Source organism: Odontesthes bonariensis, chromosome 4, assembly GCF_027942865.1.
Source record: "Odontesthes bonariensis isolate fOdoBon6 chromosome 4, fOdoBon6.hap1, whole genome shotgun sequence".
Taxonomy (NCBI): domain Eukaryota; kingdom Metazoa; phylum Chordata; class Actinopteri; order Atheriniformes; family Atherinopsidae; genus Odontesthes; species Odontesthes bonariensis.
Genome location: NC_134509.1, coordinates 1,530,079 through 1,556,936, shown reverse-complemented (window position 1 = coordinate 1,556,936; position 26,858 = coordinate 1,530,079). Strand labels below are relative to the sequence as shown.

Sequence of the window (26,858 nt, the reverse complement as noted above, 5' to 3'; positions counted from 1 at the left end):
TTACTTTGTGCTTACTTTGTGCTTACTTTGTGCTAACTTTGTGCTTACTTCAGTCTTACTTTGTGCTTACTTCAGTCTTACTTTGTGCTTACTTTGTGCTAACTTTGTGCTTACTTCAGTCTTACTTTGTGCTTACTTTGAGCTTACTTCAGTCTTACTTTGAGCTTACTTCAGTCTTACTTTGAGCTTACTTCAGTCTTACTTTGTGCTTACTTTGAGCTTACTTCAGTCTTACTTTGGGCTTACTTTGAGCTTACTTCAGTCTTACTTTGAGCTTACTTTGAGCTTACTTCAGTCTTACTTTGGACTATATATATTTTGGATATACATCTTGACGACATGGCAATATGACATCAAGTGGGGGATTAGCTCAGATGGTAGAGCGCTCGCTTAGCATGCGAGAGGTAGCGGGATCGATGCCCGCATCCTCCAAACTTTTTTTTTATTTCTATACATATTGATTAAAATTTAATTCTGTTAAGTATTTTGTTGTTGTTAAACACAACTCAGTGTGAATGACTCTATATCCTCTGTAGAATAATTCAGTCCAGATAGGCCAATCTTGTTATTGTAGTTGCCATTCAGGACCTAGTCGAGGGTGATCTATAGCCCATAAAAGCAGTGAAATGGCCATTTATACATTTACTTTAAAATGCATTCACACTGAATTATGCTTAACAACTACAAAATACTTAACAGAATTAAATTTTGTAACGGAATTAAATTTCAATAAATAAGTATCGAAAAAAAATTTAATAATTTGGAGGATGCGGGCATCGATCCCGCTACCTCTCGCATGCTAAGCGAGCGCTCTACCATCTGAGCTAATCCCCCACATGACATCATTGTAACGTCGTCATCATCTATATCCGGTACATTTCGGGAATGATATGTTATGACATCATTTAAACAAAAAACGAAAACTTATGCTGCTATTACCTGACTGTCTTTGCACCACTATGCAACTTGCAAGCTTAGCCATTACCAAACAGAGCTGTTTTGCACCATTCCACCATTCCATCCTCCAATGCACTTTACTTACTTTAAATGCCTATTTTATGTTTAGATACTTATATTTAATGTTTAGCTATACCTAGTTTTTCACCATATGTCTATTTAATGTTTAGCTATAGCTAGTTTTTCACTATACCTATTTAATGTTTAGCTATGTGTAATTTTTTACCATATGTCTTTGTTTTCAGCGTGGGATGTTGGGAAACGTGATTTCGATTGCTTCGTATGTCTGGTACATGTAAAGAATTAACAATAAAGCTGAATTGAATATAATTGAATGAGATTCCTTCAAAATGAGGAACGCTTCACGAATTTGCGTGTCATCCTTGCGCAGGGGCCATGCTAATCTTCTCTGTATCGTTCCAATTTTAGTATATGTGCTACCGGAGTAACACAACATTACCTTCCCCCTGAGCGGTATTTATATGTCGCTGACCTTCCACCCCGCTGACTCACGGTTGTGTCAATAGAGCGGGAGAAGGGTTCAAAGTGGCTTTTAATTGAGAGAAAACAGCCCAAAAACAGCTCTGACTGCTGCTCTGTCCTGTTTCCTAGCTGTAAGAACTCATTCATTCTCAGTTTTTACTCAGTCTGGTTCTGATTCTGCTCATTCAGCTTCACTGTGAGAGACAGTGATGCATGATGGGAAATTTATGCAGGATGTGTTTGGTCAGGCAATCGGGATTGGATGGCTGAAGAGAACAAAAGGCTGACTCGGTACCCCTCCCCCTTCCCCTTCCCTTACATACCAAACGCCTCCTCTTTGTAAATATATTGACTTTGTGCCTACATGCCTCCCTCTCCTCTGGTTAAATCTTGGGTCAAACGTTTTCACAAGCGAGAAAAGATAGATAGATAAGAACAAAAACAAGAAAAGATGAGTGAGCGTATCATAGAGGGATATAAAATGGCGTACCAGAGCCTTTGTTACACACCGTCAGGATGGCCGAGCGGTCTAAGGCGCTGCGTTCAGGTCGCAGTCTCCCCTGGAGGCGTGGGTTCGAATCCCACTTCTGACAATCTTTTTTTCTTCTTTTACTATTTAGGACATTTACATATAGAACATGGTAAATTCCAATCATCAGAACCAAAGATAGATAGATAGATAAGTACTTTATTCATCCCAATTTGGGAAATTGTTGTGTTGCAGCAGCATACAGTAAAAGATATGTAAACAATTAAAGTGAAAACAGGCAAATAGAATAGAATAAAATGAAATGAAATGAAATAAAATAAAATTTAAAATTTAAAAAAAGAAGATTGCAAAAAGACAGCAACCACAGAATGTGAACTTACTCAACAAGTTTGGGTTGATTTACAAAGCAGGATCTGAAACATGCCTTTGTCTCCTGAGCTGACATGAATGCAACGTTAGGTCTTTTTTTTTTTTTTTTTATCCTGCCTGCCCTGGAAAAAATGCCCCTCCAAAAATAAGTAAAAAAAAAACAACAACAAATAAAAGACGTTTTTGCTTGAAATAAGCAAAATAAAAATCTGCCAATGGAACTAGTGAAAATCGGCTTGTCAAGGTTACTTGAAATAAGATGTGATATTTAGGACTTTTGAGATAAAAGTGATCTTGAAATTAGCTTAAAAACCTCTTCAAAATGTCAAAAAAAGCTTGTTTCAGATGAAATCTGACTCAAAACAATTTGTACATGGGAGGGGGATCTAATCTCAATGTTAAACTCATTCCTACGCCCTCGCATCCTTCCATAGGTGTAGGATCCAGTGGGGGCCGTCTGGGGCGTGTCTACCCCAAAATGTCAAACTCATTCCAACGCTTCAGCATCTTTCCATAGGCGTAGAAACCTATGGACTTTGTGCATTGTCGTATACCCGCTCCACCTGTGATATCCTCATTCTCTTGTTTCAATCTTACAACCATAAGTAAAATATCCTCCACCTGCAAACTTCATCCTCTGGCCACAAACAGCTAGACGGCTTCCCTCACCACTGGTGTCCACCAGCGGGTTCGGGGGTTGCTGCCACGACAGGCACCGACCACCTTACGGCCACAGCTCCGGTCGGCCGCCTCAACAATGGAGGCACGGAACATGGCCCACTCGGGCTCAATGTCCCCCACCTCCCCCGGGACATGGCTGAAGCTCTACCGGAGGTGGGAGTTGAAGCTCCTTCTGACAGGGGATTCCGCCAGACGTTCCCAGCAGACACAATACGTTTGGGCCAGCCACAGTGGCGTAACGACACAACAATAGGCCCGTAAGCAACATTGTCTAGGTGGGCCCTATATTCCGTACAACACGTGATAAAGGTCCAGGATAAGGCGACAGTTCCATAAATAGGCCAAGAACATTATGCAATTCTCAGTAGTTTATGATCACACATCACACACATGGAAAAATAGTGATGGCGCACCTTGAATGGAACCATTGGTGACGGCGCACCACATCCATGAAAACATGCTGGTGACGGCACACAATAGCCATGAAAACATATAGGCCTAGCCTACACATCGATGACGGCGCATCATAATAAACGCACACTGTACTCTTAGGCCAGAATAAACACCCAATAAACTCAACACACACACAGAAAAATGGTGACGCGCACCAAATTAATGAAAACGCATAGGTGACGGCGCACCATAATAAACACACTCTCAGGTCAAAATAAACACAACCCAACAATTAGGCTTAATACATGACTATTTTAAGATAAATAAAGTTTTTACTCACATCATAGATGCATCTTCTGTGCCTTCCTCTGCACAAACTCTTCAATCATATCCTGTACATCCAGCTGACGCGCAGTCTCATCTGACAGTATGGCGAGTCCAGAGAGACGACTCTGTCCCATTGAGCTCCTCAGGTAGTTTTTGATTAGTTTTAGTTTGGAAAAGGAACGCTCTGCAGAGGCCATTGTCACTGGGATTGTGAGGAAGATCATGAGAACTGTGCAAACTTCTCCGAAACTTGCTGTGATGCAGCTGTTCTCAACGAGTAGCATCTTCGTCAACTCTCGCACTGTCTTCATTTGTGAAATGCTGTGTTTTAGACAAGCACGGAATGACAGCAGCTGAATGGGGAAATCTGCCGTTATGTCGTCTCTGTAGATGTCCACCAGTTTGCTTGCTTGCAGAAACAGTTCGTCGTCTGTGGCGGTGCACAGTGTCACGGGCTGTGTGGCTTTGAAATGTTCTGCTGTTGATCGCAAACCAGTGAATCGCTGGGTCAACTGAGAGATGACAATATCGAGACATGCATTAAACACATCCACTCGAAAGTAAGACTGGCATCTGCAAGGCGTTCGTCTTGGCCCTGTGCTGCCTGTTTTGAATCTTCGAAGTGCTCGCGGTAACCAGACAGGTCTGCGATAGCGAAGTCCAATAGCTGGACTGCTGTGGGCCCTAGGCGGTCGCGGGCCCGTAAGCAACTGCCGCCTCTGCTTACCGATAGTTACGCCCAGTGGCGATTCTAGAGTCTGTGGGGGCCCCAAGCAAAAAAAATCCTAGGGGGCCCTACCGACCAGTGTTCGTCACCAAAACATCTGACACCGACGAAAAATGTATGAAATAAAACCTCTTTTTATTCCAAACATGAAAAACATTGTTATTTTTAAAATATACGTGTAAAGAATAAATAAATAACTAAAAAAGACTATGTTGTCTACGTTGGCACTTGATATTCGCCTGTTGCTATTTATCTACCGGGTGTAGCTGGCCATCCAATAATAATTGTGTTCATTTAAAGATTCTTTGTGACAAGTAAAGCTGTTCATGATATCGATTTCATAAGTATGGTTTTTATGTTCCACTAGCCTTGAATTTCCAGCGAACGTTGCCAACAATCGCAAACACTCTGAGGGGCCAGTTCTCCGCGAACATAGCCTACAGTGGAACTTGACGTGAGTTTGACGAAGTCAACAATGCAATTATGGAATTATAGAACGGCATGTTAACTAGACAACCTTTGACTAAATCATTTAAATTTAACTGTTCAAAGAAAACATGTTCACCACGAACGTTCGCCACTGTTTGAGACAGTTTATAAAGTAACTAGACAATCTTTGATTGAATGCACCTCAGCTCTCGGGGGCCCCCTAGTGGCTCGGGGCTCCAAGCAGTAGCCTGCCTTGCCTGTTGACAAGGTGCGCCTCTGGTTACGCCCACTGGCCTGCCAGGTCTGACCGGCTTCCTCCCCCACCAGCGGAGCCAACCCACCACCAGGTGGTGATGAGTTGACAGCTCCGCCCCTCTCTTCACCCGAGTGTCCAGGACATGCGGCCACAAGTCCGACAATACGACCACAAAGTCGATCATCGAGCTGCGGCCTCGGGTGTCCTGGTGCCAAGTGCACATATGGACCCCCTTATGCCTGAACATGGAGTTCGTTATGGACAGTCCGTGACGAGCACAGAAGTCCAATAACAAAACACGAAGGCAGTTTCTGTACTCTCAAATAAAGTGATTAATGTGCTCCATCCCTAGTTTCTCAGCTGCAACATCTTCCACAACATCCCATTTACATTGGGAAATGTGTGATGACCAACCCGAGCATGTGATCACACCAATTCTAGCTACTATAGTTAGAATTTAAAGGTGATTTTCAGCTCAGCGTGTCCTTTCGTTTAGCACACAGAACATAATTTACTGAACATTCTTGAGGCTGGCACAACCTTACACTGATCCATGAGTACCAACTCAATTTGTGGGTGGTCATATATAAATGTAGGATTTTTTTTCTGTGTTGAAAATTAAAGGAAAATGCCATTTAAATCTGCTCTCCCTGGCGTGTGTCGAGCATGTTTACCAGGGCCAGGACAGTACTAACTGATTTTTTTAGACCAAATTTTTAATTGGAATTTATATCTGCGATGGTGATTACATCCTTATTGAACCCTGGAGATTGACTGATGACTAATTAAACACAAAGCATTTAGTCAATTAGGTGATTCAGACTTCCAATCAGGAGTCGGTGGCCCATTTCAGAGCTTTAAATGCGGCGACTGGTTGACAATGTGGCGTACATGGAGAAAATAAATCAGCCAAAATTTGGCATAGTATTGAAAAAAGGAAGAAAAGAAAAAAGAAACATTTTTTATCTTTGTTAAGTGATTAATAGCAACCGTGTTAAAAGGAAAGTTAATCTTTAAAGTCTAAGGGACAGAAGTCGAGAGCAGTTGTTTATTTTTATTAAGACACAAGGAGCCAGGTTACCAGCACCAGGTCAGAGTATTCAAACCCAGATATTTAATGTAAAGAGGGGACCCATATATGACTGCCCAGACTTGCCAAACAAAAAGAAGAATTTAATTAATTAATTTAGTTCATCTGAAGGAAATGATTTTTGTATTTCATTTAACCCTCCTGTTGTCCTGCGGGTCCAAAGTGAGCCACCACCATGTTTAGCTGAAGAAAAAAATACCTTAAACTGTCTTTTTCCAACTTGAAATGTTATGACTTTTCCTAAAGGGACCCCATCATTAGAACTGTCCAACTGACAGTTTGTTTGTGGTAAAAAAAAATAATTTAAAAGAAAGTGTAATCCTGAAAACTGGTGATTGTCTTTTTGTATTGTGTAACAAAAAATACATGATAAAAAATGTATTGAATTGAGTTGAATAGATAAATAACAGGTGGTTTCATCATACAAAATAGATTTTGGATTTAAAATTCAATTAAGTTGCTTTATTTTGGGGCTTTGGTAGGGCGGGGCATTTTTGACCCGTAGGACAAAGGGAGTAAACACAATGTTAAGACCACACAAAGGGTTAAAGTGAAATATGAACAAGGATGCATTGTCAACTTCAGATTTTAAGTGTTGTATTTAAAATAAATGTTAAAAAAAAAATACCTGAAACACCATGTTGGCCTCATGTTGAATATATTTTACATCCATTCAGGCTGCTTGTGTGACCAGTAAAACCTACAAACTGCATCTGATCGAGTTTTGATCATTTTGTAATAGTGAGTAAATACTGCCGACACATTTTTGGGTCTTACATGTCACTGTATCTAAAACAGTTCCTTTTTCTGGACTTCTTGTAAAAATGGGCAAAATTGAGAGTATACCTACTTCTCCAGGGACCGCTACACCACTGTTTACCACCAACCCAGACCCCATAAGCTCCAACAACAATTCAGGGTTTTCTTAAGGGATGAAAACTTTTCTCAGATGAAAACTTCTCCAAACAGATCAAGTTTTTCATCAAAAAATCCTTACAATCACTGACCAAGTTGGTAACCTCGGGGTGTTGATAGACTCAGATCTGACTTTCAGCAGCCACATCAAAGCTGTCACCAAGGCAGCTTTTTACCACCTCAGAAACATCAACAGAATTAAAGGTTTCCAGGAGAAACTCATCCATGCATTCATCTCCAGTAGACTCCATCACTGTAACGCTCTTTTAACTGGACTTCCCAAAAAGAGCATTAAACATCTGCAGCTCATCCAGAACGCTGCTGCTGGAGTTTTAACCCGGACTAAGAGATCTGAACACATCACACCAGTTTTAAAATCTTTACTCTGGCTTCCAGTCAGTCACAGAATAGATTTTAAAAGCCTGCTGATGGTTTACATCTGTGATGTGTTCAGAGAATATAAAGCCAGCAGAGCTCTTAGATCCAAGGACTCAGGTCAGCTGGTCCAGTCCAGAGTCCAGACTAAACATGGAGAAGCAGCATTTAGCTGTTATGCTGCTAACAAGTGGAACAAACTGCCAGTGGAGATGAAACTTTCACCAAATGGAGACATTTTTAAATCCAGGTTAAAAACATTTCTGTTCTCATGTGTCTATGCATGAAATCTGCACGATATCTTTGAACTTATCTGGACTGTTGCTTGTGTTTAAATTCATTTATATGATTTTATTTGTTTCTCTTTATATTCTTTTATGTATTTTTAATGCTTCTTCCACTCCCTGCTGCAATGCTTTTATTTTATGTGAAGCACTTTGAATTGTTTGTAAATGAAATGTGCTACAAATAAAGTTGATCAAATTATAGTTTTTTTAATACATGTAAAGTTTTTGTGAAGAAAGGAGGGTTTTTCTCAGATTTTTTTCGCTTGATGAAGAGTTTTCTGAATGTCCACAGTAAACTTCCTCCTCACAGGATATAAGTGTTTTCTTTGATTAAAATGCTTCCTGCAGCGTTCTTCTGCAGTGTTTGAGCTATTTAAAGTTTGTTACGACAGAATGAGATTCCTTCAAAATGAGGAACGCTTCACGAATTTGCGTGTCATCCTTGCGCAGGGGCCATGCTAATCTTCTCTGTATCGTTCCAATTTTAGTATATGTGCTACCGGAGTAACACAACATTACCTTCTCCCTGAGCGGTATTTATATGTCGCTGACCTTCCACCCCGCTGACTCACGGTTGTGTCAATAGAGCGGGAGAAGGGTTCAAAGTGGCTTTTAATTGAGAGAAAACAGCCCAAAAACAGCTCTGACTGCTGCTCTGTCCTGTTTCCTAGCTGTAAGAACTCATTCATTCTCAGTTTTTACTCAGTCTGGTTCTGATTCTGCTCATTTAGCTTCACTGTGAGAGACAGTGATGCATGATGGGAAATTTATGCAGATTGTGTTCGGTTAGGCAATCGGGATTGGATGGCTGAAGAGAACAAAAGGCTGACTCGGCCCACCTCCTCCGATAGCCGAAGTGTTCCCTGATATACCACCAACCCTCACACTATAAGCTCTGTAGAGAGACACTGAGGCAAACAGGAGACCGCGTGGACAGAGAATAGAGGAAGAACTGGTTTAATCCGGTCTGTCTGACGTCAATCCACTTCGTTTCAGCCGGAAGAGTCGAATGCTTGCAGCAGGAAAGCTGCACGGCATCTGAAAACTGCAGTTTACCTAAAATCTGGACTCTTATCTGACCCCCAACAGGAACCTGGACCCTCGCTTACAAACCCGAACGTGACCCGGATTCTCTGCTGTGTGGATACCAAACGATCCGTTTAGCAGTTTGTTGAACCGGAGCTGCAGAACAGCCTTAAACAAGCAGAGTGATTTTGTTCTAAATGTCGACGATCAAAATATGTTAAATGACCATGTTTAATTTCTACGCTCTGTAATTCGCATTAACTGTACGGAAGAGTATTAGGGCCAGGCATAAGAAAAAAATAATAATATTTTGCCTGTCGAGAATAAAGTTGAAATGTCTTAATCTCGTTTAATCTCGACATTATTGTCGACAGGTCAAATATAAATATTTTTTCTTATGCCTGGCCCTAATACTCTTCCGTATTAACTGGCTTCACATTCTGGGTTAAACGGAAGAAAACAGAAGAAGCCATGTTGTTTTTTTGCTGTAATTACACAAACCTGCCATGAGGCGTCGCTGTCGCACCACATCGTCACCGGGCAAAGCCTGGAAATGAGACGGTAAAAAAATACATTTACTGTTACACAAAAAGCCCATAAAAATCAACATAATTAAAGTTGCAGTTTTTAATTACTAAAGACGTATGATCTTAAAAACTAGTTATGTGGTCATGCATGCATCTGTCAGGCGTTAATTTGTTCAACTCAACCGAAAGAAAAAAAACACTCAACCAGACTCCGTGTTAAAAAAAATATTATTTAACGTAAAACGTGAATAATTATCTGAACATATTCAAAACAACAATAATGTCACTAATTACAACCTAAAAAGAAATTCGGCATGGGTTACGAGTCGGTATTTGTCTTCAATTATCACCATAATCTCCTGTGTTATCCTCACAGACAGAAAAACACTCACTTCGTGAAGTTAAACTTACCTTAAATTCACCGAACTTTTAAAAAAAAAAAAAAACTCCGGATTCAGTGTCTTCTCAAACCGTGTCATGAGTTTATATCGTCAGTTTCAAACGGATGAATCTTTGATAAACGCTCTGCAGGTGGACTAATGGCGGGCCCGCGTTAATTGACACGCAGACCTGTTGACCAGCAGCAATAACTCTGCTCACCACCCTAAACAGACCGCTGTTGGTCAACTCAATTAAAAGCTGTTAATTCCAAAATCCGTTCTTTATTCCAAGAAAATCTGGTTTCATCCCCATCTTGTGTATCTTATTGGAACTCCTTTGTGCAGAATGTTAATTGGGGAAAAAAAATTGGTCTCTCCCACACAAGTTTTTTCTCTCTAATAAAGTCAAAGAAGTCTCTTTTAAATTAATTCATAAATTTTATCCAACTCAGCACTTTCTTTAGAAATATAAAGCTGATATTGATATTTCCTGTTCTTTTTGTAAGCTTTATTTACCCAGAAACATCTGCTCATCTGTTTTGGAACTGTACATGCTCGAAGAAGTTCTGGAAAGACATTGTTGCTCTGATATCCAACTATATCCAACCAGATTTCCTTCTTTTCTTTGAAAATGTTTTGTTTGGTATCACAGATTTCAAGGCGAAAGATTCCTCTCCCACATACCTTATCAATCTAATATTGTTGCTTGCTAAATTTCATATTCATAAAAGTAAAATAATGCACAGGATAGATGTAAAATTGTATCTTAACTCAATCTCGAATTCGATTAACAAAAAGGCTATTAAAACTAAGTATTTGGAAAGACTATAACTTATTTTTGTAACTCGCATTTACTTGTGTAATTATTATTATATTAAAAAAAAAATTCTCTCCTCCAAGATCAATAAGCCGTAAATTAGATGTTGTTAAATCCCAAAATTTACCTCCTTAAAACCACAAGCTCATTTTCATCAAACGAGCCGAACTCTGAGCTGGAAACACGAACCTGTGATAGATTAATAATATAATGAATTCATTATTACTGACTGATTTCTTACTAGAATATCTTCTCAATCGTGAGTTTTTCCTGCTGAGTTCTGCAGTTTGTTTGAGGAGGAAAATGCATCCTGCAAACATGAAACGTATCGTAAAAATAGCTGTTTTACAACTTTCTCAAACGTTTTCTTGGTCATATTTGATGATTATTGATTTAATCTTTAGATATTTTCATCATTCTGAAGAACAGGTTTCTGTACATCATCAGAAGCTAAAACTTTGTCCTCCTGCTTGGTGTCATCATAAAGAAAGATCATATTTTTAAAGTTGTACAGTTCACTTTCCTCTGAGGACTTTAGAACCAACAGAAATGCCTTTTTTTTATTATTTGTTCAATATTCACTTATTTTCTGGAGCTAAAAAGAGGAAATATTTTACAGAAATGATCAGATTTTAGTGATTTCAGGCCAAACATGAATATATGTATTAATATAATATAATATAATATAATAACAGGATGTGTTTTCTTTAACATTCTGGAAGTTTTCATTTCTCCCTTTACACTCCGGGTCAGAAAAAAATCCTCAAGGACATTTAATTCATCAGTACAAAAAACCCAAGACAATAAATCCAAATAATCAGAGTTACTGATCCGTCTGATGCTTAATTATGTTTTAATTCTCTTTGTTTGAGTTTACATTTAACAATAAAGTTGTCTTTGTTTCATCTGGAGTCTGAGTCTGTAATAATGAAGCTGTTGGTGAAAATCAAAATGAAAGCTTTTCATGTCAACAACAGGAAACCACTGATTTCTGAGGTTATTTTTGATCTATTGGATGTTTACCATCACTTTGTCCCTAAGTCTCAAACCAGCATCATGAGTCCAGTTCAGAGTTTGGCTGTTTTTAAGAAGATTATCTCATTGCTTTTTGTCTATTTTTCTGTTGTTGGATAGAAGTGAAGTTTGCCTCATTTGGGAGTTATTGAGCCAGTCTGTGGGGAGAGAATAAAGCTGAATGGGTTTTTAAAAACATATATTTTAATCAAGGCAAGGCAATTTTATTTATAGAGCACAATTCGTACACAAGGCAATTCAAAGTGCTTTACAGCTACATAAAATCACAAGAAGGCAATAAAATCATTAAAAATAAAATAAATAAATAAATAAAAATAAAAAAAATAATTAAAAAAAAATAACAATAATAAAAATTTTAAAAAAAATTAAGAACCCATTAAAAAGAATCATTAATTAATTCATTTAAAAGTGAAGAGTGCAGATAAAATACTTTCAGGTGTCATATGCACAGCTAAATAGAACTGTTTTCAGCCTGGATTTAAACATTGTCAGAGTTGAGCCTAAAACATGGCAACAAACACATAAAAAGTACCAAACACTAAACAATCAAAATAAATGCAAATTAGCACAAACTGGTGCTAAATATTATGACCAATAAGATGTTCAAATCTACCCATAATAGATGCAAAGTGACAAACTGCAGTTCTCCTCCAGACCTGCTGGTGGCGGCAGAGGGCGGGGCTCCTTAAAGGAGCAGCCGGCGCCAACAGCAGTGTGTTTCCTGTTGTTCACATATGAGCGGTGTGAGGGCACAACAGGTGAGTTTTGTATTAATTTATCTCAGTTTGGGACACAGTTATAAACCTGTAGCTTAAGTTGGAAGCTGACTGAGTGTGCAATGAACGCTTAACCCGTGTCGGTGGTTCAGAAAGTGCTCTGTAGCGGTTTAGCTGGTTAGCTGTTAGCCTCAGAGCTAACATTGAATGAACGTTCAGCTAACGTAAGCTAACACGAACTCACCCAGAAACTCAACTAAAACGTGAAAATCTCCTTTTGCGAACAAGCCGCTCTATCTAATTCGGTTTCATCTCACGTTCCGACTTAACTTGGGTCATCTGAACCGTAATATGTCATACAGCTGTTCAACGTTTGTGTTTTCGAGCCTTTTTTCTTAGTGATCAGGTTGAATAAAGTCATAAAAATGTATGGAACTGATTGAATATGGGGCAGTTTGGTTAAGCTCACTTGTTTATATATATATATATATATTACACACACACAGGGCTGTAAATGAACTTTTTTGATCACCAGCCAATCAGAATTTCCACTAGCCACATTTTTCCGTGCAAAAAAAGACAGATGAGAGCCACTGAATTAATTTGATGAATTTATTAACTAAAGGTTTAAATTCATTTTACAGTGAAATTGGGAATGTATATCCAATTAAAATAATTACAACAATTAAACTTATGTACATACAAAACTTATTCTAACATTTAATTACTCCTCAACCCTCACATACTATTCAGACTCACATTTTTTGTACATAAAAAAAAAATAACTTTAAAACTGATTTATATTCATGTGAACCCTGAATCTACAAAAATGGAAATATTTAACAATTTTCTAACCATGTTTTAGTGCAGATAATGCAAAAAATTAAACACAAAACTATGTGCAGAGACTAATTATGAGGGGGATACTGTGAAATGCTTAAACATCGTCCGAGCTCTCTGAACTGTCTTCGGACCCATCTAAATCGGTTCCATTTTTCCCTTTTCTCACAAAGTGTGGCCGGCGTGTGCGCAAACTGTCACCATGCCAGATTTCTATGGCTTTGCGTGGGTCGAAGTCTTTGATGTCTGGTGAGCACAATTGTGTTCGCGAGGTTCAATATCATCCTCCTCCCCTCCTTTGGCAGGCATATCTTTTCTCTTTACGGCCGGCTGTCCCAACCATCGCCACATTTTGTTAGCGTTTGCGTCTGTATTTGTATTTGTACCGGCGTCTATTGTATTTCCAAACCAAGAGTGACCCACGCCCACTCCCCTAGTACGGCAGCCAAACATACTTATGTTTGCTCATATAGAAGTACAGCTTAAATCCACTTGATAATCGTTAAAGTACGAAAATGTTGCAATAAATCATTTAAAATGCGTCAAAGTTTTAGCTTTTCTGACATTACTTTTTCTAAGTTGAACGATAATGGATGAGTTCCACACACACCTTTCACCTCGACATGGATTTATTTTAAAAAAAGGTTTATTTATGTTGTCACAAAGATCTTTCTCAAACGACGCTGAAGTTGGCATCCGATTGGCGAATTAAAGGGGTGGGCATAAAGGGCCATTTCACTGCATTTTGATCGACCAAAACAAGGTCTTGTATGGAAACTACAATAGTTACACTGCTGAAATCTGGATGGAATTATTTTAAAGGGGTTGTAGATTCATTAAAACCTTGTTTGAAATATGAGCAGTGTAACTAATGTAGTTTCCATACAGGACTCAGTTTATGGTTATCAGAATACCAAAAATGCAGTGAAATGGCCCTATTCTGCATTTTCACAAATCAGAAAAAGGTTTCACAAATCCCAAAAAAAGTTTTAATGAATCTATAGCCTCTTTAGAATAATTACATCCAAATTTGAACAGTGTAACTATTGTAGTTTCCATACAGGACCTTGTTTTGGTCGATCAAAATGCAGTGAAATGGCCCTTTATGCCCACCCCTTTAATTCGCCAATCGGATGCCAACTTCAGCGTCGTCTTTCTCAAGACATTTCAATAAAAATGTGACTTAAATGAGAATCCTGAGCATAGATTAATAAGTAGTTCAGCTGTGTAAAGAAATTCATCCAAAAGTACTTCTAAGCATCATCCTATAAAATCTGTTTAAAAGTACAAGAGGACATTCAGAGTTTCTCTTTGGACATTTTCTGCTTCTTCCCTCATCTTCAGTCCAGTCCTTGTACCTGAGCATCTTCAGAGGAATGTGTTTTTCTTTGTTAAGCCACTTAACCCTGAGCTGTGAAGCATTCAGGCAGGAAAAAGGCTCCTAATTCAAGGGATGGACCAGTGTTGTGTCCAACTGAGCAAAGAAGCTGGTTTTAAACTGGATCTTTAGGCACTTTGTTCCCAGCAGCCTGTCACACAGACACATCATTTGTTCCCATTTCTTTATTTGCATCTGTGAAAAACAGTTTCATAGTTTTGACTTTTTTCTACATTTAAGTTAAAACTGCTTTCAGTTACCAAAATAGTCAAATTAATAGAAGAAATTCAGTTTAAAAAAAAATCCTAATCCCCAAATAATGAACGTTATCACGTCGAAAAGTAGGAAAAAAACAGACAATAATAAAAATGATGTTATTCAACATTAAGAAAATGTAAATAAGATTAAATTTAAAGCTTAAAAAAGGAATATAAGATCAAATCTAATGACTAATTGAACAATTAATATAAATGAAATGATTAAACTGTTTTATGCCACCAGAAATGAATAATCTAGAAGCTCTTTGTGGGTTTTAGACTGGAATTAAGATTTGTTCCCATTTCTTTAGCTGCATGTGTGAAAAACAGCAAAGATAACACAGTGTGACAGACAGAAAACAGGATTTCTGCAGCAACAAGGTGATTCCCAAAGAGCTGTTAGCTGAAAACTGAAATAACTCCACAGCAGAGCGAACCAGACGGTTTGGGGCTTTCTGTGATTGGTCGGTCAGGTTTACAGAGGTTTAGAAGATAAAGAGATATTATTTTAGACTGAAGTGATGGTGAATAAGCTTCTGTTTCCTCTTCGGTCAGACTCCACCATGGACATCCGACCAAACCACACGATTTACATCAACAACATCAACGATAAAATCAAGAAAGAAGGTGAGTTTATGTTCTTTTTAAATAGCTTCTGACCAACAATCTGTGTAAACAAAGAAATAACTTGTTTCTGAAGTCACTTTTTAATTCTTTAATTGTTTAGTTATAGATCTTTATTATCTAAACCTGCTTGTAGTCAGGTTCACTGTGTACAAAAATGTACTTTTGTGGGAATTTTTTGGGGATTTGTTGACCTTGGGGATTCCAAAAACCAATGTTGCCACTTGAACAGACGCCTGTATGGCGGCCATTTTGGAATTTCAAAACTGGCGCCATAAAATGCAGAATTTCAGCTACCTTGGCCTCTAAACAACCTAAAAACTCAATTTAACATGCCAATCCTACGTTTTCTTGGTCAAGGAATCCAATGGTGACTTCAAAATTATGCTCAGTTATCGTGCTGTGGCGCCCCCAAGGGGTGGGAAAGAAAATTGTGGCACCTCCAAGAAGTGGAAAAGGAAATTGTCACTCTAAAGGCTGATTCATACTCGGCGCAACCTCGCTCATACTAGCTGGTCGCAAATGGCGCAAACGGTGACGTGTCCCAAAATTCCGCCACGCCCCCCTTCGCAAGCTAGAAAATCCTCGCGCGGCGCAAGGGCGCGCACACAACTTTTTTTCTGACTTCGCGCGCGCTCCACCGGAAACAGCTGACCAAGAAAAAGAAAAAATGAACACTGCAGAGACCGTGGTGACCGAGAGGGTGCGCCTCTACAAACATCTGTACGACACGTCTATGAAGTTACACTGGGACAACGTTTGACAAAGTTCGTCTTGTTGCAAAGGACGAACATTCCACCTTCTCTTCTGTTTTTGCCGCAGCCGCTTAGCTCTGAGATACATATACAGTTCTACACCCAGAGTAAATTCATTCCGCATCAGATGTGCCAGCCTCTGCTGACGTGACACCACAGGTGGCATTGTGTATGCTTTCTTCGTATGCTTTTCAGCTTGTTTCCTCAACAGTGACGCTCGCTGGTCTGGAGAGAACTGCAAATGTGACGCATACTCGGCGCAAACTGCGCTTATGAGCTGAAGGAACTGTGAAGGGGCTGGCGCTTTCGATGACGTCATTAATGGTTCTCGAGCCAGAACAGTTGCGCGTTTGCGCCGAGTATGAATCAGCCTTAATCCCCCTTAATGACCCCATGTCAGAAGTCCGTGATCAGAATACTTAAAATTTCTGCATATGATTATATAAACATAGCCTGACTACGTCATACTCACGATTCTAGTCAGAATGTGAGTCTGATACCGCTGGATAGAGATTTGAGTATGGGGCGTGTTTCAACCGAACCAGGAGAAAAAATGCCTCTTCGCTCAATTGGATAGACCTACAACCAATCAGAGCAACGTAATATGTGACGTAGATTAAGCAACACACACTTGTTGTAGGAAGGACGGCAAAAACATCTTTTCTATCGATAAAAGCCTTTATCGCGTTCCTCTGTTCGTCTTTCAAAATGAATGCAATGTGGAGATCCTGTAGAACAGACTCGATGGCAGAATCTACACACCCTAGCTCTCCAGCGGCAGCCGTGTTCAGCTCTTTAGTGACGTAGTCGATAATGTCCCTGTTGATCATCTGTCCATCATCGTATAAAGCCCGCCCTGGCAATCTGATTGGTCCGACCAATTCTTGGTCGGGCATAATGATTTCCCAACTGAGCAGAGCCAGACCGAACTTCCCGACCAAAACTTTTATGGGCGGGGCTAAGTTCGGCTGGCACCCAGGCTAATATAAACAATGGAAAAAGGTAAATTACATCTATTATATTTATTTATATATATATATATATATTTATTAGGGGTGGGACGATATGCTTTGGTCACGATTCGATTTGTATCATGATTCTTGATAATTGCAATTCTACAAGTATTGTGATTCGATATAATCAGTAATTGCAATTTTCTTCCTCCTTTAAAAAAAAAAAAAAACAAGTTGAATCGTACACTTCTAGAATGAATGTTGTTCCCATAAACGATGCACATCGGTCTGAGTCAGTCCAGCAGCTGACATTTATTTCAACTCAGACAAAAAGAGGTACTTAACATGTACAGCATTTTTTTAAAGTTTACAGCACAAATGTGGGCTAGTTTTAACATAGCTTAATGTAATGAAGTTTTTCTGGACACGGATATGACGTAATATAATCGATTCTGGGGAGAAAAATCGATTTAAAAAAAAAAATCGCGATATGTACATGAATCGATTATTTTATTTTTTTTTTTTCGCCCACCCCTAAAATAAATATATATATCTATAGATATATATATAGATATATAGATTCCTTGACCAAGAAAACATAGGATTGGCATGTTGAATTGAGTTTTTAGGTTGTTTAGAGGCCACAGTATCTGAAATTCTGTATTTTATGGCGCCTGTTTTGAAATTCCAAAATGGCCGCCATACAGGCGTCTGTTCAAGTGGCAACATTGGTTTTTGGAATCCCCGAGGTCAACAAATCCCCAAAAAATTCCCACAAAAGTACATTTTTGTACACAGTGAACCTGACTATTGAAGAAGAAGAAGGACTATTGGATCAGAGCAAAGCGCAGAAGAAGAAAGAAGGCTGGGCTCACATTAAACTCTGTTCGTCTTCGTCCCGCAGAGCTGAAGCGTTCGCTCTACGCACTCTTCTCTCAGTTCGGCCAGATCGTCGACATCGTGGCCATGAAGACGGTGAAGATGAGAGGACAGGCCTTCGTCGTCTTCAAAGAGCTCGCCGCCGCCACCAACGCCCTGCGGCAGCTGCAGGGCTTCCCCTTCTACAACAAGCCCATGGTGAGCCCGATGCGGCGTCTTCGTGTGGTCGGCGCTCCTCCTCCTCCTCGTCTCACCCGTGTTTGTTTGTCTGTCTTCCAGAGGATACAGTACGCAAAGACCGACTCAGAGGTCATCACCAAGGTGAAGGGCGCGTACGGCGACAAGGAGAAGAAGAAGGACAAGAAGAAGAAGGCTCAGGAGCCGGCGGCGAACGCCACAAAGAAACCTGCAGCCGTGAGAGAACCGTTACTTCCTGTTTGGTTTTAAACTCTTACCTGATGTTTAAAGAGCTGAGAGTCACCTGCTCCAACCATTTGGGGCTCCAACCAGGTGGGGGGCTGGTGGGGGCTCCAACCAGGTGGAGGCTCCAACCATTTGGTGCTCCAACCAGGTTTGGGGCTGGTGGGGGCTCCAACCAGGTGGAGGCTCCAACCAGGTGGGGGGCTGGTGGGGGCTCCAGGTGGAGGCTCCAACCATTTGGGGCTCCAACCAGGTGGGGGGCTGGTGAGGGCTCCAGGTGGAGGCTCCAACCATTTGTGGCTCCAACCAGGTGGGGGCTTGTGATGATGGACAGCTCCTCTGTGGACGTGGACCTCATGTTCGTTAGATTTCAGATGTGAAACGACCAACATAAAGACTTATTTATGCTGTGCGTCATGCAGTATTTCACCGGAGGAGTTTCCAATCTTCTGCTGCAGGGCACTGATGATAAATCACAGATGCTGGATGAAAGTCTGAGTATATAAACTCCACCCGCCTCCACCCAGGGAAGCTCCGGCTTCTCCAGGCTGAACTGTTAAAGGACTGATGACATAAAACTTCTGAAACGTCCTTTAACCCTAATCCCTGATAGGGGACATTTTTCTCCACTTGGGGTGTACTTTCTCCTCTAATTTCACACTGGAAATAGTCATATATTCTACTATACTCATCATATTTGGTCCAGTTGTGCATTTTTGACTATTTTTTTCAAATTTCAAACACACATCATATACAATGCAATTTTTCATTGTGTAGAAAAAAAAACCTCCTTAATTTCTGAAAAGGGACATTTTTGTCACCTTTTTAAAACAACCTAAAACATCATATGTTAATAGCCTAGAAATCTAGACGCCCCTAGCGGCCGCAAATGGAATTTGCTCCGGGGCCAGTCTAGTCACTTGTGGTCGTTTTGCAACGTTCCAAATCAATAGTTGATCGAGCCAATCAAATCGTGAGGAGCGGGGTCGGAGGCGGGGCTACCTAGTGACGACAGAGGTGCGACGTTTCAGTGTGTAGTTCCAGAGAGAGGTTAAAAAAAAAAAAAGTTCAAGAGAGAGGTAAACAATGGCTGCGCCCGGCGAACAGGCTTTACCCAGTCGATTGCGAGCATGATGTAGCGAAGACGGCGGGCCGATCTTCGTCTCAGAGCTGACAAAACTCTCCGGTAAGGCATTTGAACGGTCAAATTCCGTTAACGGGACGAGAGCAGTCAAAACCGGAAGTGCGTTACTCACTGCGGCTAGCTTTAGCAGCGCTGAATTCGTCTGAACAAAATTGTAAACAGCCGGTATTTTGTCAGATTTTCAACACCTTGGGGGTCTAAACGACTACTTTCTCGCCTGAAAATGTTTCAAATGTTGCTAAAGTTATATATTTACAGAGTTTAGAGCTTAAGAGAAATCAGCTTTTCAGGCCATAGACTACAAACCACGTCGCGTTGACTACATAAAACTTCTTCATCGCTCTGATTGGTTGTTGTGCCATCCTATTGCGTGGCGTTGAATTTGACAGACACCCGTTTATCCCGCCCACACTGCTATCCAGCGTCACTAGACCCCTGTACAGCTATTTGCTGTACGGGTCTGGCTTGCTAGGCTAATATGTTAATGTTTTTTTTCCACAAATCTTTTCTTCAACTTCAGTTCTGATCATAACTACCAGGTTTTCAAATTATTTTCAAAAAAGTAACCATTTAAATTCTGGTTTATATGAGGTAAATGCCAATTTCTGTAAAAAAAAAACCCCACAAAAACTGGTATATTTTCAAAATATGGAATGCAAAGTGGAATTACTGAGTGGGGATCATTATGGTCTGGGGTATGTCAATGATCAGCAACAACATTGATTTTTAATTTTTTTGTTATGCCTGAAAAAAAAAAAAAAAAAAAACTTAATTTCTGAAAAGGGACATTTTTGTCCCCTTTTTAAAACGACCTAAAACAACATATTTTGATATTTTTTTTCAACTTTTTTTTCATAAATCTTAACTACCACGTTTTCAATTATTTTCAAAAAATGAACCCTTTAAATACTGGTTTATGAGGTAAACACCAATTTCTGTTAAAAAACACACGCATAAAAACTGCTGTATTTTCAATGTATGCAATGCAAAGTGAAATATTCTATGAAGGATTATTAGGTCTGGGATATGTCATTGATGAGCTACAACATCAGTTTTTACAGCTTTTTAGTTTTTCTTATATGGCAGATTACAGAAACGGCTCCCATAGACATCCATTATAATGAATACAGCATTAGACTATGGCACACACACACACACGCGCAGTCCAGGATTATTTGGGGGTTTCCCTTTCAGAAATTAAGTTGTTTTAAATCGGGTATGAGGGTTAAAAACGACGTGTTAACTGACCTGATCTGTTCATGCGTCTGTCTTCTTCTCTTTTGCAGGTAACGACCACACCTGTGCACACACCTGCAGTACAGGTAAGGCCCCCTGGATCTTATCAGGCATTCAGGCAGCTCACAGTAATGTTAATGAGTCGATTGAACCCATGAAAGTAAAGAGTTTTTACTTTTAAAGGTGACATATTCTGCCCTTTTTTAACAGTTTAACAGAATTTTGAGGTTTTTTAAGATGTTAGAGACAGACTTTGGTCAGAATGTCTGTTGGTTTCTCCTCATCAGCTCCAGCTCTACACACAGATACAGATAGTTCCTCTGTTGGTCCCAGAGGGAAACAGGTTAGCATGTAGCTGTAAGCTAGCAGCAGATGCTAGCAAACAATGCTTTCTCATCAACAGTGATGGACCAAGCCAGAGATGTACGCAGCTTAACTCGTAGTAATGCATGTGTACCGTTAATTACTGCGTTAAAACACTTTGGATATATTAACCTCATTAAACAGTTGTACTGGGAGACCTCCATCTTTATCAGAAACATGCCGATAATGTGACGTTAGCACACCGAGAGTGAGGAGAGGACCGGTGTTGTGTTGGAAACACACCTTATCCACACAGCTGCAGGTTGATGAGTTACAGAACAGAACCGTTCAGCTAGAAAGCTTCAGCTAACAAAGTAATGTGGGAACAATAATGTTCATCTTTCAGAAAGGAACAGCAACAACTCCTTAGAAGCTGGTGTACGTCATCTTCATTAACTTAGCTGTTAGCGTTAGCTGCTGCTAAAGGAACAGCAACAACTCCTTAGAAGCTGGTGTACGTCATCTTCATTAACTAAGCTGTTAGCGTTAGCTGCTGCTAAAGGAACAGCAACAACTCCTTAGAAGCTGGTGTACGTCATCTTCATTAACTAAGCTGTTAGCGTTAGCTGCTGCTAAAGGAACAGCAACAACTCCTTAGAAGCTGGTGTACGTCATCTTCATTAACTAAGCTGTTAGCGTTAGCTGCTGCTAAAGGAACAGCAACAACTCCTTAGAAGCTGGTGTACGTCATCTTCATTAGCTAAGCTGTTAGCGTTAGCTGCTGCTAAAGGAACAGCAATAACTCCTTAGAAGCTGGTGCACGTCACCTTCATTAGCTAAGCTGTTAGCGTTAGCTGCTGCTAACGGAGCAGCAATAACTCCTTAGAAGCTGGTGTATGTCACCTTCATTAGCTAAGCTGTTAGCGTTAGCTGCTGCTAAAGGAACAGCAACAACTCCTTAGAAGCTGGTGTATGTCACCTTCATTAGCTAAGCTGTTAGCGGTAGCTGCTGCTAAAGTAACAGCAATAACTCCTTAGAAGGGTTAGGGGTCCTGTGAGCGGAGCTCCAGCTGAGTTTTGGCGTCCACGAAGCTAGTCCGGCTAGTTGGCTGGGGCTTGAAAAATAAAGCGTATTGCTTCTCAAAAAAATATGCGTTCAAAAGAGTAATACATTTGCATCACAAAATCGTTCTCGATGAGAAAGTCAGACCTCACTTCGCTTGGCGCTATTTTTGCCTTTGACATCAATGCGTTAAAAGGAAACTGTGCAGACCGAAGAGCAGACCGAGCAGTCCCCTGCTTCCGAGCAGCAAACACCGTAACAGGTGCAGCTATCGCTAGGTGGTTTGACGCATTGATATCAAGGGAGGCAAAAATGGCGCCAAGCGAAGTGAGGTCTGACTTTTTCATCGAGAACGATTTTGTGATGCAAATGTATTACTCTGTTGAACGCATATTTTTTTTGAGAAGCAAGACGCTTTATTTTTCAAGCCCCAGCCAACTAGCCGGACTACCTTCGTGGACTCCAAAACGAGGCTGGAACTCTGCTCACAGGACGCAGCAGGGGGTAAGAAGATGTTCAGAAATGATGTTGCTGATATGGGATGTCATACAGCTTCATGTCAAAAGAGGCGAACTGACCCTTTAACAGAGGGGGCGGGGCTTATCAGAGTGGGGCGGAGTCAACCAGGTTTTTGTGTTTTACACCTGCTGGTGACTTCAGACGCCCTGATATATGCTCCCAGGAACAGGAAGAAGAAGTTTTACACCTCAGACGCCCTGATATATGCTCCCAGGAACAGGAAGAAGGAGTTTTACACCTCAGACGCCCTGATATATGCTCCCAGGAACAGGAAGAAGGAGTTTTACACCTCAGACGCCCCGATATATGCTCCCAGGAACAGGAAGAAGAAGTTTTACACCTCAGACGCCCTGATATATGCTCCCAGGAACAGGAAGAAGGAGTTTTACACCTCAGACGCCCTGATATATGCTCCCAGGAACAGGAAGAAGAAGTTTTACACCTCAGACGCCCTGATATATGCTCCCAGGAACAGGAAGAAGGAGTTTTACACCTCAGACGCCCTGATATATGCTCCCAGGAACAGGAAGAAGGAGTTTTACAGCTCAGACGCCCTGATATATGCTCCCAGGAACAGGAAGAAGGAGTTTTACACTTCAGACGCCCTGATATATGCTCCCAGGAACAGGAAGAAGGAGTTTTACACCTCAGACGCCCTGATATATGCTCCCAGGAACAGGAAGAAGGAGTTTTACACTTCAGACGCCCTGATATATGCTCCCAGGAACAGGAAGAAGGAGTTTTACACTTCAGACGCCCTGATATATGCTCCCAGGAACAGGAAGAAGGAGTTTTACACAATATGGAAGCTTTAAGTATAAAAACCTTGAATGGCTTATAAAATGAGACTCTTTGTGGCAGCTAGAGGAAATTTATCTCAGCAGATCAAACCTTCGGTACCGGCAGGACGATGTTTTGTTAGTCAGAAAAAGTGTCCAAACTTAAAGGTGATTTACCTTCCGATGTCCATCCAGATCAGATGTTTTTAGTCGGCTTTGGTTGAGGGAGGTATTCTCAGACTCTTCTTTGTCAGATTCTGTTTTCGTTGTATTGATCAGGATCTCTGCTGTTCTCTCAGGTTCCAGATAACCCTCCGAACTACATCCTGTTCCTCAGTAACCTCCCCGAGGAGACCAACGAGATGATGCTGTCCATGCTGTTCAACCAGTGAGTTCCCCCTCTGGTTTCTGTTCCCCCCTCTGGTTTCTGTCCCCCCCTCTGGTTTCTGTTCCCCCCCCCTGGTTTCTGTCCCCCCCTCTGGTTTCTGTTCCCCCTCTGGTTTCTGTCCCCCCCTCTGGTTTCTGTTCCCCCCCCCTGGTTTCTGTTCCCCCTCTGGTTTCTGTTCCCCCCTCTGGTTTCTGTCCCCCCCTCTGGTTTCTGTTCCCCCTCTGGTTTCTGTTCCCCCCTCTGGTTTCTGTTCCCCCCTCTGGTTTCTGTTCCCCCCCCCTGGTTTCTGTTCCCCCCTCTGGTTTCTGTTCCCCCCCCCTGGTTTCTGTTCCCCCCTCTGGTTTCTGTCCCCCCCTCTGGTTTCTGTTCCCCCTCTGGTTTCTGTTCCCCCCCCCTGGTTTCTGTCCCCCCCTCTGGTTTCTGTTCCCCCTCTGGTTTCTTTCCCCCCCCCCTGGTTTCTGTCCCCCCCTCTGGTTTCTGTTCCCCCCCCTGGTTTCTGTTCCCCCCCCCTGGTTTCTGTCCCCCCCCTCTGGTTTCTGTTCCCCCCCCCCTCTGGTTTCTGTCCCCCCCCCTGGTTTCTGTTCCCCCCTCTGGTTTCTGTTCCCCCCTCTGTTTTCTGTTCCCCCCTCTGGTTTCTGTTCTGGTTTCTGTTCCCCCCTCTGGTTTCTGTCCCCCCCTCTGGTTTCTGTCCCCCATCTGGTTTCTGTTCCCCCCTCTGGTTTCTGTCCCCCATCTGGTTTCTGTTCCCCCCTCTGGTTTCTGTTCCCCCCTCTGGTTTCTGTTCCCCCCTCTGGTTTCTGTTCCCCCCTCTGGTTTCTGTTCTGGTTTCTGTTCCCCCATCTGGTTTCTGTTCCCCCATCTGGTTTCTGTTCCCCCCTCTGGTTTCTGTTCTGGTTTCTGTTCCCCCATCTGGTTTCTGTTCCCCCATCTGGTTTCTGTTCCCCCCTCTGGTTTCTGTTCTGGTTTCTGTTCCCCCATCTGGTGTCTGTTCCCCCCTCTGGTTTCTGTTCTGGTTTCTGTTCCCCCCCTCTGGTGTCTGTTCCCCCCTCTGGTTTCTGTTCTGGTTTCTGTTCCCCCATCTGGTTTCTGTTCCCCCCTCTGGTTTCTGTTCCCCCTCTGGTTTCTGTTCCCCCATCTGGTGTCTGTTCCCCCCTCGGGTTTCTGTTCTGGTTTCTGTTCCCCCTCTGGTTTCTGTTCCCCCATCTGGTTTCTGTTCCCCCCTCTGGTTTCTGTTCTGGTTTCTGTTCCCCCCCTCTGGTGTCTGTTCCCCCCTCTGGTTTCTGTTCTGGTTTCTGTTCCCCCCCTCTGGTGTCTGTTCCCCCCTCTGGTTTCTGTTCTGGTTTCTGTTCCCCCCTCTGGTTTCTGTTCTGGTTTCTGTTCCCCCATCTGGTTTCTGTTCCCCCCTCTGGTTTCTGTTCCCCCTCTGGTTTCTGTTCCCCCCCTCTGGTGTCTGTTCCCCCCTCTGGTTTCTGTTCTGGTTTCTGTTCCCCCCCTCTGGTGTCTGTTCCCCCCTCTGGTTTCTGTTCTGGTTTCTGTTCCCCCCTCTGGTTTCTGTTCTGGTTTCTGTTCCCCCATCTGGTTTCTGTTCCCCCCTCTGGTTTCTGTTCCCCCTCTGGTTTCTGTTCCCCCATCTGGTGTCTGTTCCCCCCTCGGGTTTCTGTTCTGGTTTCTGTTCCCCCTCTGGTTTCTGTTCCCCCATCTGGTTTCTGTTCCCCCCTCTGGTTTCTGTTCCCCCTCTGGTTTCTGTTCCCCCCTCTGTTTTCTGTTCCCCCCTCTGTTTTCTGTTCCCCCCTCTGGTTTCTGTTCTGGTTTCTGTTTCCGTTTGATTCATTCACCTGAAACTGGACCTCGGAACTGTTCTGTCTGCAGGTTTCCGGGTTTCAAAGAGGTGCGACTCGTCCCGGGGAAACACGACATCTCCTTCGTGGAGTTCGAGAGCGACACTCAGGCGGGCGTGGCCAAAGACGCGCTGCAGGGCTTCCGGATCACGGCCACCTGCGCCATGAAGATCACCTACGCCAAGAAGTAGATCCCGGCGGCGCCCGGGCACAAAGACACTGATCCTTTCTTTTTCATCCCTCTCAACCTTTTTTATTCTATTTTTTGGTCGTCTGAGGAGAAACTCTCGGACTGCGTTTTTTTTGTTTTGTAAAATAAAAGAATAAACACGTTTTACAGAATCGCTGCTTCATATTTAAATACCACGAAATCAGGCGGATCGGTTCATCCGAACCGGAACCTTCACTCAGAGATGATGGGTTTTAATCCAACACTGAGTTCTGGTCCAAAGAGCTGATTTTAGTTCAGGTTGCCAATTTATTTACAGATTAAAGTATTTGATCAACGTCTAACTGACTATTAGTCAGAAATTATGATTTTCATTTGAAGTTCTGACCTTTGAATGTTGCTACGGTCTAATTTTACTGTCCGATCATCAGGAATTTAAACCCGATTCGTGTTCGCCGTCCGTTACCGTGATGGTTCAGCAGGTTGAAATCTGACTTTAAGACCTCTGCTGCTGGAGTGCGCACGCATCAATTCAAGCACATTTCGTTTGTACATCCCAATCAACGTGTAACTGAGCGCACATGTCGGAGCACCCGACTCCTCCCTGTCCACGCCCCTACTTAAATACGCAAATCATATTTAAATGAGCCCTGCACCTGCGATTCCCCTCTGTGTATGGTCAGAAAAAATGAGAACTTTACGGAAAGCGAGATGTCGGTGCTACTTTCTGAAGTGGAGGCTCGCAAAAATGTGTTTTTTGGCACGCTGTCCTCCGGCATAAGCAGCAAACTAAGAGGAGTGGGTGGGAGAGCCTGAGGCTGTCAATGCTGGGGGGTCTGAGAAGCCTCACAAGCAGAGGTGAACAAGAAGTGGTCCCACATTAAGGTGGAGGTGAACAAGAAGTGGTCCCACATTAAGGTGGAGGTGAACAAGAAGTGGTCCCACATTAAGGTGGAGGTGAACAAGAAGTGGTCCCACATTAAGGTGGAGGTGAAGCAGAGACTAGCTGCCCACCGTGTGGCCAAAACAGGCG

General features: G+C 41.9%; 1 protein-coding gene and 5 non-coding genes across 6 annotated transcripts; 3 read left to right on the top strand and 3 right to left on the bottom strand.

Moving 5' to 3' along the window:
• Positions 1-359: 359 nt before the first annotated feature.
• On the top strand, positions 360-432 carry trnaa-agc (transfer RNA alanine (anticodon AGC)). Its single transcript has one exon. It is a non-coding gene; the product is annotated as a tRNA-Ala (tRNA).
• Positions 433-761: 329 nt separating this feature from the next.
• trnaa-agc (transfer RNA alanine (anticodon AGC)) lies at positions 762-834 on the bottom strand. The gene has a single exon. It is a non-coding gene; the product is annotated as a tRNA-Ala (tRNA).
• Positions 835-1,303: 469 nt separating this feature from the next.
• LOC142379491 (U6 spliceosomal RNA) lies at positions 1,304-1,409 on the bottom strand. Its single transcript, XR_012769713.1, has one exon. It is a non-coding gene; the product is annotated as a U6 spliceosomal RNA (small nuclear RNA).
• A 541-nt stretch (positions 1,410-1,950) lies between these two features.
• trnal-cag (transfer RNA leucine (anticodon CAG)) lies at positions 1,951-2,033 on the top strand. Its single transcript has one exon. It is a non-coding gene; the product is annotated as a tRNA-Leu (tRNA).
• Positions 2,034-8,184: 6,151 nt separating this feature from the next.
• LOC142379490 (U6 spliceosomal RNA) lies at positions 8,185-8,290 on the bottom strand. Its single transcript, XR_012769712.1, has one exon. It is a non-coding gene; the product is annotated as a U6 spliceosomal RNA (small nuclear RNA).
• A 3,933-nt stretch (positions 8,291-12,223) lies between these two features.
• On the top strand, positions 12,224-25,990 carry snrpb2 (small nuclear ribonucleoprotein polypeptide B2). The gene is made up of 7 exons (XM_075462452.1): positions 12,224-12,322; positions 15,311-15,382; positions 17,992-18,164; positions 18,246-18,380; positions 20,817-20,852; positions 23,730-23,818; positions 25,688-25,990. Exons 2-7 carry the CDS (start codon positions 15,319-15,321, stop codon positions 25,845-25,847), a joined length of 657 nt encoding a protein of 218 aa, XP_075318567.1. The 5' UTR covers positions 12,224-12,322; positions 15,311-15,318; the 3' UTR covers positions 25,848-25,990.
• Positions 25,991-26,858: the final 868 nt, after the last annotated feature.